At 40.3% G+C, this 18,098-nt stretch overlaps 1 protein-coding gene across 3 annotated transcripts in view; it reads left to right on the forward strand.

Moving 5' to 3' along the window:
* STRN (striatin) overlaps positions 1–18,098 on the forward strand; it is a 113,777-nt gene that overhangs the window by 68,788 nt on the left and 26,891 nt on the right. The window contains exons 8-10 of one of the 3 annotated variants that reach the window (XM_050950294.1): positions 2,281–2,391; positions 4,741–4,827; positions 5,394–5,537. In XM_050950294.1, the coding sequence (XP_050806251.1) occupies positions 2,281–2,391; positions 4,741–4,827; positions 5,394–5,537 (342 nt within the window). The remainder of the gene's footprint in view (positions 1–2,280; positions 2,392–4,740; positions 4,828–5,393; positions 5,538–18,098) is intronic. The other 2 variants (XM_050950295.1, XM_050950297.1) reach the window with 2 other exon arrangements.

The raw sequence follows: 18,098 nt of genomic DNA on the forward strand, positions 1-18,098 counted from the left end.
TTGATTGAAGTGGAACTTGAGATACACAAGACAAATCCGATTCCTGAAAGGGGTACAGTAGCACAGTTACTAGCTCTTGCATGATAAATAAGTACCCCAAATTTCACAAGAAGCCAAAAATCAAGCTAATCCCATTTCAAAGCAAGGCCAAAACAAGCCAGTCGCTAAGAACCCCAATACTATGTGACTAGATCCCCCCGGCATGCAGTCTGGGACTGGGGTGGTCCTGCTGTGCACCCCTGACTCTCTCCCCACCCCTTGCCCCTGCTTGCCGGCAGCTGGTCAAAAAAAAAGATGCAACAAACTACAGGCCAAACAAGCAACATGCTACAAGCCAAAAACTAGTCAACAAGCCACTCACAAACCAATTAAGTCAAAAACAAGCCCAGTTTCTGCATTATTTCATGGATTTGGCATGTCTGTACAGTAGCCTGGAAATGTGGAGAGCCACTGATTTAGATTATCAGCCTCAGACATTGCTTACCTTCATGTCGTATTGTGCCTATCATTTTGTTGGCCAGGGAGAGCTGAATACCGCTATCAGTGTCACGTCTGAATAGCCTGTAGTGGTGTCAGAAGAATATAGAATACACTTTCCAAAGGAGTGAGCAACCATTTATTTTCTTTCAGTAATCATTCATTCCTTACATTACTTCCCTGTTAATGGCCTTACTGGTTTTTTTTGTCATGCTTCTAATATTTTAATAATACACCATAAACTATAATGGCCATCAATTAGGTAATATGGTTAATAAAAAAAATTAAATCAGAAAATGCTACATGGACAAACTTTTTTAATAGTTTGTTTTAACTGACAAAATCTGAGATTGAATTTCTAACTTTGGGGTGTGCTTCTTTCATTTCACACTGGGGAAAAAACTGCCACTTAACTTTTGAGTAGTTTGGCTTTTGTTAGTTGAATCTAGATCTTTGAGGAAATACAGTTTTGTTTTCTATTATAGCTGTAGATGAGGTGGTCTGCGTTCAGTTGGAAATCCTGCTTTCCACAGTTTTGTACTAAGATGGGCATAAACGTATTGACTGAATCATAGCATGAAAGGTCTTGAGTGTTTTTATTCATTTAAATGTTAGATTTTGAAACTAGATAAGTTGTCACTGTGTACACAAGAAAATACTTTTCATATGGGTTTTGAACATGCAAATTAGTCCCTGAAGAGCCCTTTAAATGACAGATCAATCATAGCCAAATGATCTGTTCTGAACCATCAGGAGAATAATACACAACTTTTTAAATTTTTTAAAAGGAAGGAACACTTTACCAATTTTAGGCTTAAGGAATAAACTTTGTATTAAATATTAATGAAACATGATAAATTTGAATGAGGAAAATAAAGCCTTAATTTAATACATTTTTTTTAAAAGAAAACCCACAGTTGTGATGTAAAAATACATAAATGATAAATGGTATTTTTCAGTTCTGAGTTGTCTGTTATAATAAACTGCCTAAATACAGTCTTCTGGTATGCTGTTTAAATGTTTTTAATATTCGTACCTACATATCACCTTTCATTGGAGGATCTCAAAAGAGTTTACAAGTGTGGGTAAGTGTTATTTTCCCTGTTGTACAACAGGGGAAACTGAGAATCAGTGACTTAACTGCAGGTATGGCAGAAGTTCAGTTGAGTTTAGGTATAAAATGCAGGCTTCCGACACTAGACGTGCTGCTTCCTTTGTCTGATTGTGATGTCTCAAATTTTTCCAGTCTCTTGTTAAATTGAATGCTCTTTTAATGTCTAAAATTATTTGTAAAAACCCTGGTGAAATGTAAAGTAAACTGTTACAAGAACCCCTTTAATTTAAACATACTTTTTTTGTATAAATTTTAGGGTCAGACTAAGTAAACTCTAGACATACTGCACCCATGCTGTAAATGCTAGGTTAGGTTAGTAATGTAATGTGTATTTGTGGATATAATTATTTCTCTGGAAAAATAATTAAAGCAGTAAAAGTATTACCTGCTTATTAGAAGAGGAAAAACAAAACAAAAAATGAAAGCAAAAACACTGTTCTATGAACAATCACTTATTGGGTTCAGAGATGAAGCATTTGAAATTTCATCACAAAATGATTTTTTAAGAAATTCTGAGCAAGTGAAAATAGGGGTGAGAATACAGTCTCGCAGAATTTGCAACCATAATGCTACTTGTGTATTTTAAATACAAGGTATAAATAAGATTCACAACAGCTGCTACCTCTTTCAGTGAAAACTGTTTAGTGACATATTTAAAAAGGATGTTTCATTTGTTTTACTTTATTTAGAAAAGGAAGATCAGTGTCTCATGCCTGAAGCCTGGAATGTGGACCAGGGAGTAATAACCAAACTCAAGGAACAATACAAAAAGGAGCGCAAGGGAAAAAAGGGAGTGAAGAGTAAGTGGAAAACATTGCACCTTAAAATCATAAATCCCACCTCTTTCACACCCCTAATTCTATCTTTCTTTCAATGTTTTCCTAAAACTACTTACTCTTTTACTTTGTCACTCCTGACTGCTTTCCTGTTCACCAGTGCTCAGGGGTTGAAATTAATGATAGTCAGTCCAGTTGCCTGAGAAAGTAGGAAGATGCTGACTGGGATATAACTTTTACCAGTTTAGTGTTGGATAAATTCAAAGTGATTATGCTGGACATGGACTATGTAGCAATCAGTGGTGATATATAGACATATGAAGTTTAAATGCATTGTTTTGATACTTTATTTAACTGTATATTTCAACTGAGAAAATGTCAGAACTCTTAGTTGAAAACATGCCAGTTTTATAAGACCTGTTTTAGAGTTTGATAAATAAAACAAACAACTCTTTAGTATCTGTTAGCTGATAGAGAGAGAAACAAGTTAATTTCTACCCTGTTTGTACTTATTAGTCACAACATGCAAGTCATGCTGTCCTCATAATTCCTTGTGCAGGGCTCGAAATGGAAAATAAATCTTATTGACAACCTCTAAATCAATTCTTATTTATCAAATACCATTATACCTGTGGAATTTATATTTGTCATAGGTGTTATTTGGATTCCAAGCAAACAGCTGTGTTAGGGATCTGAAATACAATTTCTAGCCCTGTTCATCATACCTTTCTCTGTTACATCTCCTGAAACAGAAATCCATTATGTGAAACCTTTGTTGTTAAATAAAATAAGTATTATACACCTTTCAGAGTCAAGTTAAATGTTTAACATGGAAATCATAACTATTTCAAACATAAAGCTGTGTTGAGAACTCTTGTGGGAATAAGTAAAATTGAAAAATAATGCACCTAATTCAGGGGAAAATGTGAAGGATATGTTTCATTACTCCTCCCTTTGTGGGAGGATGCTTATTCATTTTAAGGGAACTGTCACTTCCAGCATGGTTACAAAATCCTACAAAAAGATGCCGTGTCCTCTACGTTATTGTTTCAAGGCTGCCTCATTTTGTTACTTTATGCATTTAGTAGATTCTAAATGTGATTGGTTGCAGGTCAGTAAATATTAGCTTTGAGATCATAGCATCAAATATAGCATGTAGAGATTAAACCTACATTATTACTTTCTCTAAGCAAATCAGTATGTACTTTAGATTCCTATGCTGATATGAATGACATTTGAAAGAATTCTATGTTCTTTGGTTGCAGTTATTTGAGGTGCCATTGAGATACCTGAAAAAATGCAAGCATAACAAGAAGTTGAGCTTCCCCTACAAAAAGTTATTGTTTTACCAAATAAATTCTGAATTTCTTCGTAATTAAAATAGAGATTCTCATGCAATGGGAATACACAGAAAATTATTTTAATAATTTTTTGTCTACATATACAATGTCATAGTACATGTATATAATATACAGTTCCAGGGCCAAAGTTTTAATGAGCTAACTTGCTAGAAACATTTAAATTAAGAAATAAATAGAAACGAGTACATTTCTCAGTCAGATATTGGGTGTGTAGATCCTGATTATCAAATTATAGTAATTAATGATTAATTTAGGCACAACTATCATTGGAACTTTGTTTTATATGTTTAATGAGCAAAGTGCCTGATGCAAGACTGCAGTTTGGCACCTTGCACTACTTCACAAGGGTATTGTAGTTAAATGTACAGTAACATGTTTTTGGATGGAGGTTTGATCTGGGGGAGACTAAGAATTGCAGACATTAAGTATCTTTCCATGGACAAACCATCATTGGAAGGGCATCAGTGCAGAAAAATCAGGAGGAGTCGCACCTGTTATTTATCACCTGTTCATGATCTTAGAGAAGAAAGGAGTGAGGAAAGAAATGGAGGTGGGAAGGGGATTAAACACTTTAATATTGAGATGTATGAAGTCTGTTTTATAACTTTAATCTCATCATAGATGAGTATTCAGAGATAAAACTGTTCAGTACAATGTTGTTTTTCTATAAAATCAGATACTGTACTAAAACAATCTTGCAAAATCCTATTCACTCTTAGCCTGACTCAAGTAACATTTTGTAATAGACAACTAAAATACTATTTAGTTTCCTCATTATCATTGTGGTGAGGGTGGGAAAAATAGAACTTGTACCTGGGCTAATACATTTATAATGATTTTGCAAGGCTGTAGTAAAAATTCCTGTGAAGTAGCGTAATAAGATCAGACATATATTAGAATACACCTCTGTGTTAACGCTACGTAAAAATAGCTGTATTATTTACTGGTTTAGGAAAAACCATAATGGACTATGGGTAAGATATTTTCCCATTCTTAATTAAACTTACAACAGGAAAAACTACCGAAGATATGTTTCAGCCTCAATCCTATATAAAACAGTCAAAACAGGGATGTGGGAAAATGATGGCGCAAAGCACAGGTAAGTGTCAAGAAGGGCACGGGTCTTCACCACATGTAGCTTCAGGAAGTAAGCCAGCGAATCCAGTTTGATTTATATGTTTAATATAACAATTGTGTAAATTATGTAGCATCACAAATATACACTCCTGCACAAATAATTGTAAAATATTCACAAATTTATTTAAAGAATATACTGCACAAAGCATCTGCACAGATTTTTAAAATAATTCACAAATGTTTGCAATTGTTCTTGGAAAGCAAGAAAATATTTTGTTCGATCATTTTGTTGCGATGAGTCAATTGAAGGTATTTAACTTTTTCATGCAAATAGCAGTGTGAGTTCATAAAAGTGGGAGAAAAAATTCTCAGTTGCTTCCATCACTTTCTTTTTCAAAATGTTCATTTCATGCTGAAAGGTTAGTTACTGCTGGAAGTAGGCGCTCATTGCTGATGTTTATTAGGAAATGTCTTATCAAAGATAGGATCCATTGTTGCTTGTCTTGCTGTAACATATTTGATGTGATAAATTGCATTGCTGTGAATTATGTTTACATAAGCCATTTCACTTTTGTTTTTCCCGGTTAGGGCCCAACAGGTCAAAGCTGCAAGACATGCTTGCAAACTTGAGAGACGTTGATGATCTACCTTCATTACAGCCATCTGTCACATCCCCTTCTAGGCCGAGTAGCTCAAGGCTTATTGAACATGAGATAAACAGGACAGATGAAGGCAAGTATTTAAATCTGCATATGTTTATATAAATTTGTATATGTTTGTATATTTATAATAATAATTATTACCTAACATTTTACATCTGATACTTTAGAGCGCTTTGCAGATATTCATTTAGCCTCATCATACCCCTGAGGTAGATAAGCATTATCCCCTTCCTCCATCACCCGGGGGAATTCAGGGAGAGATTTAAATTCCTGATCTGAAATTTTTTGAGGTCAGTGGAAAGACTGCAATGAGCTTCGTGTCAGGCCCTAAGTCATTTGCCAATGTTCACCCTAGAAAACTGGCAGAGTCAGGTATAGAACACAGATCTCCCAGACCTTAACCACAAAACCATCCTTTGTCCATGTATGTTTGTACAGAAGATGTGTAGCATTTTATAATATTTGAGCGCAGTGATAAGGAACAAACTCTGCAGCTAAATTAAAGGGTGTGTCTAACATGGAAACACGCAGTGACTGAGTCCAGAATCATAGAGGAAAGACAGACCGCAATTTTTGCTCAGGTTGGTTGCCCATTTCTTAAATTTTATGGTGGAAAGTCCTAATATGCTGTGCACGGTCTCTGATTCGGTATGTAACACTTACCTTCACAAACACTACACCTATAAATTGTTGTTTGCAGTGTTCTAGCTTCAGTATTTCAATTATTTTAATGATATACAGAATAATCAAATAAGCAAAAAGTGCCTTTTCTGAGGTGTTCTATGAGGCATACTGTGATTTATGCCCAAAAGATTGCTAAATATGACCAGAAAAATGAGCAAAACATGGTTTTGGCTAATAATCCATATCTCTTCCTGAAATAGTAAGAAATTAGATTGACAAAATTACAAAACAAATGAAGATGAAAAAGAGTTCCATATGGGTTAACTGCTACAGAGCACAATAGTTCAACCTCCCACATGCTTAGAGAGGTTTTTTTTTTAAAAAAATGGTAACTTAGCAACAATTTGAAATGTAGCAGAATTATTTGTGTGTGTTGAGCATTTCCTGTCATCGCACAAGTGCCTCACTGGTGGCAAAAAACATGAGAGCTTTCCACATTCATTGTCTTTCAAAATATATATATTGTAATTGAGAGCATCTGACGAGCTTATGAACAAGGCAAAACCAAAACACATCAATATCACTTCATTTTTCATTGGTGAAAATTTATTATTAAAAATATAGCAGTTTAATATCCATTTTAAAAAAATTACATATAAGGAAGTATTAAGTAAGTTAAGAATGCAAGTGAGAGAAAGGAAGCTGGTAATTCATGCATCAGTTCCTTAGTAGAGCAAAGAAGAAGAGATGTTCATGAATAAAAAGCAGAAATTTGGGTAGAGTTAAATTTATGCAGTCTTCAAGCAGAGTACAAAAAGCTTGAATCTGACTAGAATAAGGTAGAAAAGAGAATGCCATAGGGAGATTCAGAGAAGTACATGAATGGTGAGAAGAAATGATCTTACTATGTTCTGGATGGACTGGAGAGGAGTAAGATGAGGTCAGAGCTGAAGAAGGCATAAAGATAAATTGGGCAGAAATTACATGTCAGTAGGAATAATCTGCATGTCTGCGTACTCAGAAGGATGTTAGCATGTTTTTCTGTATTAGAAAGGTCTAACATCAAAAAGGGTTAGAAACTTTTTTTTTAATTCAAGCTTAGATTCTAGAACAGTGGTTCTCAAACTTTTGTACTGGTGACTCCTTTCATGTAGCAAGCCTCTGAGTTCAACACCTCCTTATAAATTAAAAGCACTTTTTATATAGTTAACACTATTATAAATTCTGTAGGAAAAGCAGGGTTTCGGGTGGAGGCTGACAGTTGGCGACCCCTTCCCCCCCCCCCCCCCGGAATAACCTCGCTGTGACAGTGTACCCCATAAGGTTTTATGGGGTGGTGCTCTCAAATGTATGTATGATATAACTGGAATAGGGTTTTGCTACATATGCCATGTGTCATAACGTAGTCCCAGATTTGGACCTTAGCGTCCAAAATATGGGGATTAGCATGAAAACCTCCAAGCTTAGTTACCAGCTTGGACCTGGTAAAGCTGCGACCACCCAAAAAATTAGAGTGTTTTGGGGCACTCTGGTCCCCCCAAAAACCTTCCCTGGGGACCCCAAGACCCAAATTCCTTGAGTCTCACAACAAAGGGGAATAAACCATTTCCCTTCCCTTCTCCCTTCCAGGTATTCCCTCCCTGGGTTCCTGGAGAGATAAACAGAAGCAAACTCCATGAATCTAAACAGAGGGATTCCACCCTCCCCGTTTCGAGCCTTGGAAAACAGAAGTACCGAGAGCTAATCTCTCTTCCCCCCTCACCCAGAGGGAATGCAAAGTCAAGCTAGTAAATCTAACACACACAGATTTCCCCCGACTTCTTCCTCCCACCAATTCCCTGGTGAGCACAGACTCAGTTCCCTGGAGTTCCCCACTAAAGAAAAACTCCAACAGGTCTTAAAAAGAAAGAAAAAGTACATAAAAATGGTCTCTCTGTATTAAGGTGACAAATACAGGGTCAATTGCTTAAAAGAAATATGAATAAACAGCCTTATTCAAAAAGAATACAATTCAAAGCACTCCAGCAACTACACCATGTAAATACAAAAGAAAAAAACAATAACCCCTATTGTATTATGACCTCTGTACTCACAACTTGGAAACAGAAGATTAGAAAGCAGGAAATAGAAAAATCCTTCCCATAGCCGAGAGGGACAGGCAGAAGACAAAAAACTCAGAAACAAACTTCCCTCCACCCAGACCTGAAAAAGTCTGGTTTCCTGATTGGTCCTCTGGTCAGGTGTTTCAGGTTACTTTTTTTCACGTGAAAGAGACATTAACCCTTAGCTATCTGTTTATGACACCATGTAACATATCTATGTAAAGGTTATGATCTACTGGTTATGTTCATCCTAGTTGTATGCAGGCACCATTTGTGTGTTCAAAGTTATGAACTTTGGCTGTATAATGGCTTGATTTCTAAGTAGCCTTAATTAGAACATTTGGTCACTTCTTGGGAAAGGAATGTGCAAGTTAAGTGCTCAGTCAGGAAGCACTTAACAGACAAAAGAGCTTGGAAGACTCATAGACTCATAGGTCAGAAGGGACCAATCTGATCATCTAGTCTGACCTCCTGCACAAGGCAGGCCACAGAACCCCACCCATCCAATTTAATAACAACCCCTATCCCAGGACCGAGTTATTGAAATCCTCAAAAATGGTTTGAAGACCTCAAGCTGCAGAGAAACCACCAGCAAGTGACCCGTGCCCCACGCTGCAGGGGAAGGCGAAAAACCTCCAGGGCACCTCCCAATCCGCCCTGGAGGAAAATTCCTTCCCGACCCCAAATATGGCGATCAGCTAAACCCTGAGCATGTGGGCAAGAGTCACCAGCTAGCACCCAAAAAGGAATTCTCTGCAGCAACTCAGTACCCATCGCATCCAACATCTCCCCGCAGACCATTGAGCAGACCTGTGTGGTGGTAATTCAAGATCAATTGCCCAAATTAACGATCCTATCATAACATCCCCTCCATATACTTATCAAGCTTTGTCTTAAAGCCAGGAAAGTCTTTTGCCCCTACTACTTCCCTCGGAAGGCTATTCCAGAACTTCACTCCCCTAATGGTCAGAAACCTTCGTCTAATTTCAAGTCTAAACTTCCTAATATCCAGTTTATACCCATTCGTCCTCGTGCCTACATTAGTACTAAACTTAAATAATTCCTCTCCCTCCCTAACGTTAACCCCCTTGATATATTTATATAGAGCGAGCATATCCCCCCTCAGCCTTCTTTTGGCCAGGCTAAACAAGCCAAGCTCTTTGAGTCTCCTTTCATAAGGCAGTTTTTCCATTCCTCGGATCATCCTTGTAGCCCGTCTCTGAACCTGTTCCAGTTTGAATTCATCCTTCTTGAACATGGGACACCAGAACTGCACACAGTATTCCAGATGGGGTCTCACCAACGCCTTATATAACGGTACTAACACATCCTTATCCTTGCAGGAAATACCCCGCCTGATGCATCCCAAAATCGCATTTGCTTTTTTAACAGCCGTATCACATTGGCGACTCATAGTCATCCTGCTATCAACCAGTACCCCAAGGTCCTTCTCCTCCTCCGTCGCTTCCAACTGATGCGCCCCCAACGTATATCCAAAATTCTTATTATTAATTCCTAAATGCATGACCTTGCACTTTTCACTATTGTATTTCATCCTATTTCTATTACTCCAGTTTACAAGGTGGTTCAGATCTTCCTGAATAGTATCCCTGTCCTTCTCCGTGTTAGCAATACCCCCCAGCTTTGTGTCATCCGCAAACTTTATTAGCACATTCCCGCTCTTTGTGCCAAGGTCAGTAATAAAAAGGCTAAATAAGATCAGTCCCAAAACCGATCCTTGAGGGACTCCACTGGTGACCTCCTTCCAGCCCGACAGTTCACCTTTCAATACGACCCTCTGGAGTCTCCCCTTTAACTAGTTCCTTATCCACCTTACAACTTTCATATTCACTCCCATCTTTTCCAATTTAACTAACAGCTCCCTGTGCGGAACCGTGTCGAACGCCTTACTGAAATCTAGGTAAATTATATCTACCGCATTTCCTTTATCTAAGTAATCCGTCACCTTCTCAAAGAAGGAGATCAGATTGGTTTGGCACGATCTACCTTTAGTAAATCCGTGTTGCAATTCGTCACAATTACCATTGACCTCTATGTCCTTAACTACTTTCTCCCTTAAAATTTTTTCCAAGACCTTACATACTACAGATGTCAAGCTAACAGGCCTATAATTACCCGGATCACTCTTATTCCCTTTCTTAAAAATAGGAACTACATTAGCAATCCTCCAGTCATATGGCACAACCCCCGAGTTTATCGACTCCAATTCACATAAGAAGTCTACCTGAGGATGTTCAAGATAGCATGTGGGTAATGACTGCTACCTGCAAGCCCTGAGTCATGCATGGGCATGTGACTTGCCCATGTGATTCCGAATCTCCATTTTGTGACTGGATTCTACGCAGGGTGAGGAGGGGATCTTCACCCACAAGAGAGTCTTTTTAAACCCCTGGGAGACCCCTCCATTTTGTCTTCAACTGGCTAAAGAAGGAGCCTCTCCACCCCCCACTCTCCCCCAAGAATACTTGAAGGAAACTGGAACAAAGAACAGTAACTACAGGGGTGTGAGTGATTGCTGGACCCAGGCTAAAAGGAAATTAGTCTGTAAAAGGGAGCATTCTGAAACTGGTGAGGATCTTATCCGTATTTAGTTTGATTAGACCTAGATTTGTGCATTTTATTTTTTTTTTGTGACTTTGTTCTGTCTGTTATTACTTTGGTAACACTTAAATCCTACTTTCTGTATTTAATAAAATCACTTTTTATTTATTAATTAACTCAGAGTATATATTAATACCTGGGGGAGCAAACAACTGTGTATATCTCTCTATTAGTGTTATAGAGGGCGAACAATTTGTTTACCTTGCATAAACTTTATACAGGGTAAAATGGATTTATTTGGGTTTAGACCCCATTGGGAGTTGGGCATCTGAGTGCTAAAGACAAGCAGTTCTGTGAGCTGTTTTCAGGTAAACCTGCAGCTTTGGGGCAGGTAATTCAGACCCTGGGTCTTTGTTGGAGCAGACGGGAGTGTCAGCAACACAGGGTGCTGGAGTCCTGAGCTGGCAGGGAAAACAGGAACAGAGGTAGTCTTAGCACATCAATTGGCAGCTCCCAGGGGGGTTTCTGTGATCCAACCCATCACAGTCGCGACCCCCTGAGGGGTCCCAGCCCCCAGTTTGAGATCCCCTGTTCTAAAAGGTGGTAGGTCTTAGACATTTCCTCCACAGCTTCCCATTCTCAGTCTACATGTCACTCAAACAACAAAGGCCATTAGTATATGGTGGAGGGCAGAATATATGCAAACGTGTCTCAATACCAGGGGTGTATGGTTCCCTCCTATTCCTTCAGTTCATATTTTCTTCTGCCTATCAACAGAGCTTTCAGTCACGAAGCGCTGTTCAGATATTGGTTTTCTATGTTTCATTTTCTTTCAGAACTCATTATTTAGTGAATTTTCTCTAGTAACTTATTTTTTTATGTCCTATGGGTGCTCAATTTAAGGTGCACATGCCCCCATGTGCCTTTGATAAGAGACTTGGTAGCAGTGCCTTGCAATCTACCCATGAGCGCTGTCATTCCCCATACTGAGGGTATAGAAGCAGTATCAGATGAACAGCCTTCAGTTCCTTCTCAGCTGCCTAGGCCTGAGTTGAAGCATTTTGTCTATGTCATAGTTACCGTTGTCGTAGGGAATAGATTCTAGTTTTTGCTTTATTGTTTAGAGCTTACTTTAGTCCCCCTTTTTAGTTTTTACCAGTTGTATAAGGTAGGTAGGTAGGGGTGTGTGTGTGTGTGTGTGTTAGGAAACTTCTTTGAGACTCCTCGTTGCTCCCCCTCCCACCGGGGGGGGGGATGAGTGGGTGGGTGCAGGCTTTCCTTCTTTGAAGGATGTTATCTTTGTGTTAAGCTTAAATCCTCTGGATTGAAACATTGTCTCACTTGATGGAATCCTGTGCCTGTTATTGATGGTCACTCACTGTGTCTGCAGCTTAGAGAACATCCATTTCCCATCTAAGTGTAAAAGTTGTTCAGGGTTTAAGAGTAGGCCTAGAAAAAACATGGAAATTAAGTTTAGGCTTCTCATGGTGGTGCACTCCCTTCGCCTTGCTCAGACCCAGGTCCAGATACCCCCTCTTCTGCCAGGTATAGCAGTCTCCCTGTTTGTACAGCACCCCATCAACTTCTGCAGCCCACTCCCCCACTGGGGAGAGAACCACAGAGGATGGCACCAAGACTTCAAGAAAGAGGAGCTCCAAATCACCTCAAAAAGAAGATGGTGCCAGGAAACCAAGGTCACCACAGAGACCCACTGCTTTAGAGACCTCGCATCCCAGAAAGGATACCACTGAGGCTCCTGAGAACTCCTAATACCGAGGACCCTTCAGCTCAGGCTTCAGGAACTTACAAGTCCTGTGGTACCCTGCTTCCAAGTTTCCTGCAGTATCCAAGTTGACATTGATAGCACTGATTGATCAGTTTGCAAAGTCAGTCATCCACAGAGCATCATCAGAGTTCTGCACACTCTCACCTGGTACCACAGGAGTTTAGATTTTCCAGGACTTGTTTGTCTTGGATGAACTTGTCATAAACAGATAGCTAAGGGTTAATGTCTCTTTCACCTGAAGCACCTGACCAGAGGACCAATCAGGAAACCGGATTTTTTCAACTCTGGGTGGAGGGAAGTTTGTGTCTGAGTCTTTGTTTTCTGTCTGCCTGCTTTCTCTGAGCTTTGGAGAAGTAGTTTCTACTTTCTAGTCTTCTGTTTCTAAGTGTAAGGACAAAGAGATCAGATAGTAAGTTATATGGTTTCTTTTCTTTGGTATTTGCATGAATATAAGTGCTGGAGTGCTTTGATTTGTATTCTTTTTGAATAAGGCTGTTTATTCAATATTCTTTTAAGCAATCGACCCTGTATTTTGTCACCTTAATACAGAGAGACCATTTGTATGTATTTTTCCTTTCTTTTTTATATAAAGCTTTCTTTTAAGACCTGTTGAAGTTTTCTTTACTGGGAAATTTCAGGGAAATTGAGTCTGTACTCACCAGGGAATTGGTGGGAGGAAGAATTCAGGGGGAGATCTGTGTGTTGGATTTGCTAGCCTGATTTTGCATTCCCTCTGGGGGAATAGGAAAGTGCTTTTGGTTTCCAGGACTGGGAACAGAGAGGGGGAGTCACTCTGTGTAGTTTCACAGAGCTTGTGTCTGTGTATCTCTCCAGGAGCACCTGGAGGGGGGAAGGGAAAAAGGATTATTTCCCTTTGTTGTGAGACTCAAGGGATTTGGGTCTTGGGGTCCCCAGGGAAGGTTTTTCATGGGGACCAGAGTGCCCCAAAACACTCTAATTTTTTGGGTGGTGGCAGCAAGTACCAGGTCCAAGCTGGTAACTAAGCTTGGAGGTTTTCATGCTAACCCCCATATTTTGGACGCTAAGGTCCAAATCTGGGACTAAGGTTATGACAGAACTGGAATCCCCTCTATTGATGGATATGGAAAGACTCTTGGTACCAGGGCCTCATCTGTCGCCATCTATTCTGCAGACTAACATTTCTTCCTAATGAGGCAGTGATGCTGCCACCTCCATCACGTGTGGATGATCTTAAGCACTTCCAAATGCTCACAAAGACAATTTCCGACTCCCTCCAGAATCCCCACAGAAGACATTCAGGAGACCCAGAACAAATTCTTGGATGTTCTCTATATTGCCATTTCTGGTCTAGGAGTCTTACCTACAAACAGAGCCCTGCTTGAACCTGCCAAAACAATTTGGGAAACCCCAGCTCCCAGACCTCCAACCTGTAAGAGGACAGAAAAAAGAAAAAACAATGTTCCTGCTAAAGATTCCAAGTTTTTGTTCACACACCTAGCCCTCAATTCCTTGGTGCTGGATGCTGTGAATAAACAAAGTAGACAATACCATTAAAGGCTATTCCACATTCTAAGGACCTAGATCTCTTTTTGGCCAAAAAAGGTGGTCCTCTGCTTTGTTACAATTTAAAATTGCCAATTATCAAGTGCTGATTACAAAATATAACTACACCCATTATGAGAAATTTAGTTTTTATTGATCATCTGCCTCAGGAATAATGAGAGCAATATCAGGTATTCATTGTGGAAAGTCATTTATTAACCAGGACTTTGTTACTCTAGATGTGGCTGACATGGCAGCTGACTCTGTTTCTGCAGTGGTCATATGTCATGACTTCTGGCTGCAATCCTCAGGTCTCCCTAGGAAAAACACTGTGAGGTTCAAGCTCTTTAGTGAGTTCACCAGGAGACTCTTACATTCTTGCAGGGATTTGAGGGCTACTATCTGCTCCCTCAGTATCTACGTGCTTGCAAATAAAAGAGATTCAGCAGGTCATAGATGGTGCACAGATCCCACCAAGCCCAATTCCTTGTTTATCACAGGCCTTTGCAACCACCTAAGAAGAAACCTAATTTCCACGATAGAGAACCATCCTCCACCACAAGAACAAACACTACTCAGCTTTCCTCATCTCAGTGTCAATGTTGATGTTTTGGCCAAAGGTTTTGCTCTCTTCCATTATTTGGGTATCATCTCTCCTATTTTCGATCTTCATAGGAGAAGATTACTTCTGACAGATGGATTTTGGAGGTTGTAACATGAGGTTATTCCATCCATTTCACTTCCATTCCCCCACCCTATCCTCCTTCCTCATCCTTTTTCAGGGACTCCATCTGCTGAAACAGGAAGTCCTGTTCCTTCTCCATATAGTAGTCCACAGTTCCAGTTCCTGCCAAACACAGAGGGAAAGGGGTTCTATTCCAAGTAATTTCTGGTTCCCCAAAATAAGAGTATATGGAGACGAATCTTAGATTTCAGATGGTCGAACATTTTCATCAAAACACGGAAGTTCAGAATGGCAACACTCATAGCTATAAATAACATCTCTAGATCTGGGGGATGGGTCTGCAGTCCTTGACCTTCATGGTCAGCCAGGAGCACTTCCAAGATCACGTTCTCCCATCCAGGCTCTGTACTGCCCCCGGAGTCTTTATGAAGGCCCTTGAGAAGCCACTCAACTCCAACGATCAGGAATAATTGATTTCTGCTATCTCGATGATTTGGCTTCTCAAGGGCCATTTGTACAACAAAGTTCTTTCCACAGCGAGGAAAACTATGACCCTATTCAACCAGTTAGGACTTGAGCCCAACAAAGACCAGTCCACATTGAGACCAGTTCAGTGAATAGAGTTTATAAGGAGCCACCTAACATGCCACAAATATCCAGAGTTTACCTACCAACTGACAGGTTTTTGACACTATCAGATCTGATCGTGCAGGTTCAGGTAAGTCTGCAAAGAGCCACAATTTGTCTGCAGCTCCTAGATCATATGGTATCCTGCACATTTGTCACGCTTCATGTCAGATTGCACCTACACTGCTCTCAAGGATGATTGAGAACTGATTACACCCCCAACAAGCACAGTCTGAACAAATTACTGTCAATTCCTCATCAGGTTCTACAGTTGGTGGAAAGACCTGGACAATGTCTGTGTTGGCATTCCTTTCATTCTGCCTCTCAACGACTGCCACCATTGTATGATGCATTTCTCATAGGTTTCTCATAGGGTGGCAGTTGGGTGTATAATATCTTCAAACACATAACATTCAAGGCAAATGGATTGCCCAAGAGTCCACTTTCCACAGTAACCTCCTGGAACTCAGATCAGTTAGATTTGCCTGCAAACGTTTCCTTCCCATGATCAAGGGCTAATCTATCGACAGACAACAGAACCAGCATTCATTATATAAATTGTCAAGGAGGAGCAAGATTCCTTTCCCTTTGTGCAGAAGCAGTAAAATGGTAGAAGTGGCACATAGCGCGTCGGATTTTCTTCTCAGCGTCATACTTACTGAGTCTTTAGAACACTATATCCAATGGCTCAAGCAGACACTTCTGCTAGGACTAGGAGTGGGAATCAAATACTTAATTCTTGAGCATATATTCCACACCTGGGTTTTTCCAGAAACAGACCTCTTCACCAATGTCCTCAGCAGAGGGTGTCGGATGTTCGGATCAAGAGGGTCTAGACCATCAATCTCAGGGAGAAGCCTTCGTCATCTTCTGGTCAAGATATCTCCTCTGTACCTATCCACTAGCACTGCTGCTCCTCAGAGTACTAAACAAAATCAATCAGGACAGAGCTAAAGTCATCCTAGTTGCACTGATTTGGCCAAGGCAAATATGGTTCCCCTGCCTGATTCACCTTGCATCTCACTACAGCTTCCAACCATTCCTGACCTGCTGACTCAAGAACTGATCTCAGCTCGAACGTGCAGTAGCTCAAGGCTTGGTTTCTAGATGGTTCTCTGGGGTAGAGGTCTCCTGTTGAAGAGAGGTACAGGAGGTTTTGTTGAATAGCAGAAAAGCAGCAACTAGAAAAATTTACCTGCAGAAATGAAAGAGATTCCACCATTATTGTATCCCCTGCTGAGTCTTCCCTTTTGGATGTCTTAGATTACCTGTCAAGTTTGAAGAATTCATGCCTCTCTCTGAGCTCTGTTATAGCAGCTAAATGAACTTTCACAGTTTTCTGTTGCCCTATTGATTGGCTTTTAGTGTTGCTCACCCCATCACTTCCAGATTCACCAGAGGATTGGCTGACCTTTTTCCACATGTCAAAGAACCCACTCCTATTTAGAACTTGAATTTGGGCCTCAACTTTATAGACTCATAGACTTTAAAGTCAGAAGGGATCATTATGATCATCTAGTCTGACCTCCTGCACAATGCAGGCCACAGAAACTCACCCACCCACTCCTGTAACAAACCCCTAACCTATGTCTGAGTTATTGAAGTCTTGAAATTGTGGTTTGAAGACCTCAAGCTGCAGAGAATCCTCCAGCAAGTGACCTGTGCCCCATGCTGCAGAGGAAGGCAAAAAACCTCCAGGACCTCTGCCAATCTGCCCCGGAGGAAAATTCCTTCCCAACCGCAAATATGGCCATCAGTTAAACCCTGAGCATGTGGGCAAGACTCACCAACCAGTAAAGCCTCCATTTTTAGCCACTAGCTAAGTGTGTCCTTCTACACTTGTCTGTGAAGACTGCATTTTTAGTGGCCATCACCTCCACTAGGAGAATTGGTGAGCTTTGTGCCTTAATGATTGGTCCCTTTCTACACAGTTTTCTATAAAGAAAAGGTATGTCTTTGGCCACATCTCCCTTTTTTTACCCAATGTAACCTCAGACTTTAATATCAGTCAGGTCATCGGCTGCCAGTGTTACATCCTAAACCTCATCTGACTAGGGAGGAAGCTGTCCTATGCACCTTACACAACAAGAGGGTATTGGCTTTTTATTTGGAAAGGACTAAACCCTTCAGAGTCTCTCCCAGGCTGTTTCTCTCTTTCGTGGACAGAATTAAAGAAGTCCCTCTTTCTTCTTGAAGACTCTCTAAGTGGGTTTCCAATTGTTTCATCTTCTGCTATGAGGCTGCTAATGCTAAACCTCCTTTCAGGGTTGTAGCCCATTCCACCAGATCTCAGTCTATTTCCATAGCTCTGTTGAAGAATGTATCCATTGGTGAAATATGCAAAGCTGCTGTGGACTTTCATCTACACCTTGTCAGAACACTATGCCTTAGTACATGCCTCTAGGGCAGATGCTGCCTTTGGGACTGCAGTTTTGCGAACTGTTAAACTACAACTCCTAAGCACCCATCTCCTTCAGAAAGTACTGCTGAGAAGTCGCCTGAAGTGGAGCATAGGGACCTTACTGACAGAGAAGGAAAGGTTACTTACCCTCTGTGGTAACTGGAGTTCAAGATGTTTGACCCTATAGGTGCTTCACTACCTGCCTTCTTCCTCTCTACCTCAGAATCTTTGTGTCGTAGGACTTTGTAGTAGAGAAGGAACTGAGGGCAGTTCATCTGACACTTCCTGCATACCCTCAGTCTGGGGCACGAATATGCTAG

This window comes from Gopherus flavomarginatus, chromosome 4, assembly GCF_025201925.1.
Source record: "Gopherus flavomarginatus isolate rGopFla2 chromosome 4, rGopFla2.mat.asm, whole genome shotgun sequence".
In the NCBI taxonomy this organism is placed as follows: domain Eukaryota; kingdom Metazoa; phylum Chordata; order Testudines; family Testudinidae; genus Gopherus; species Gopherus flavomarginatus.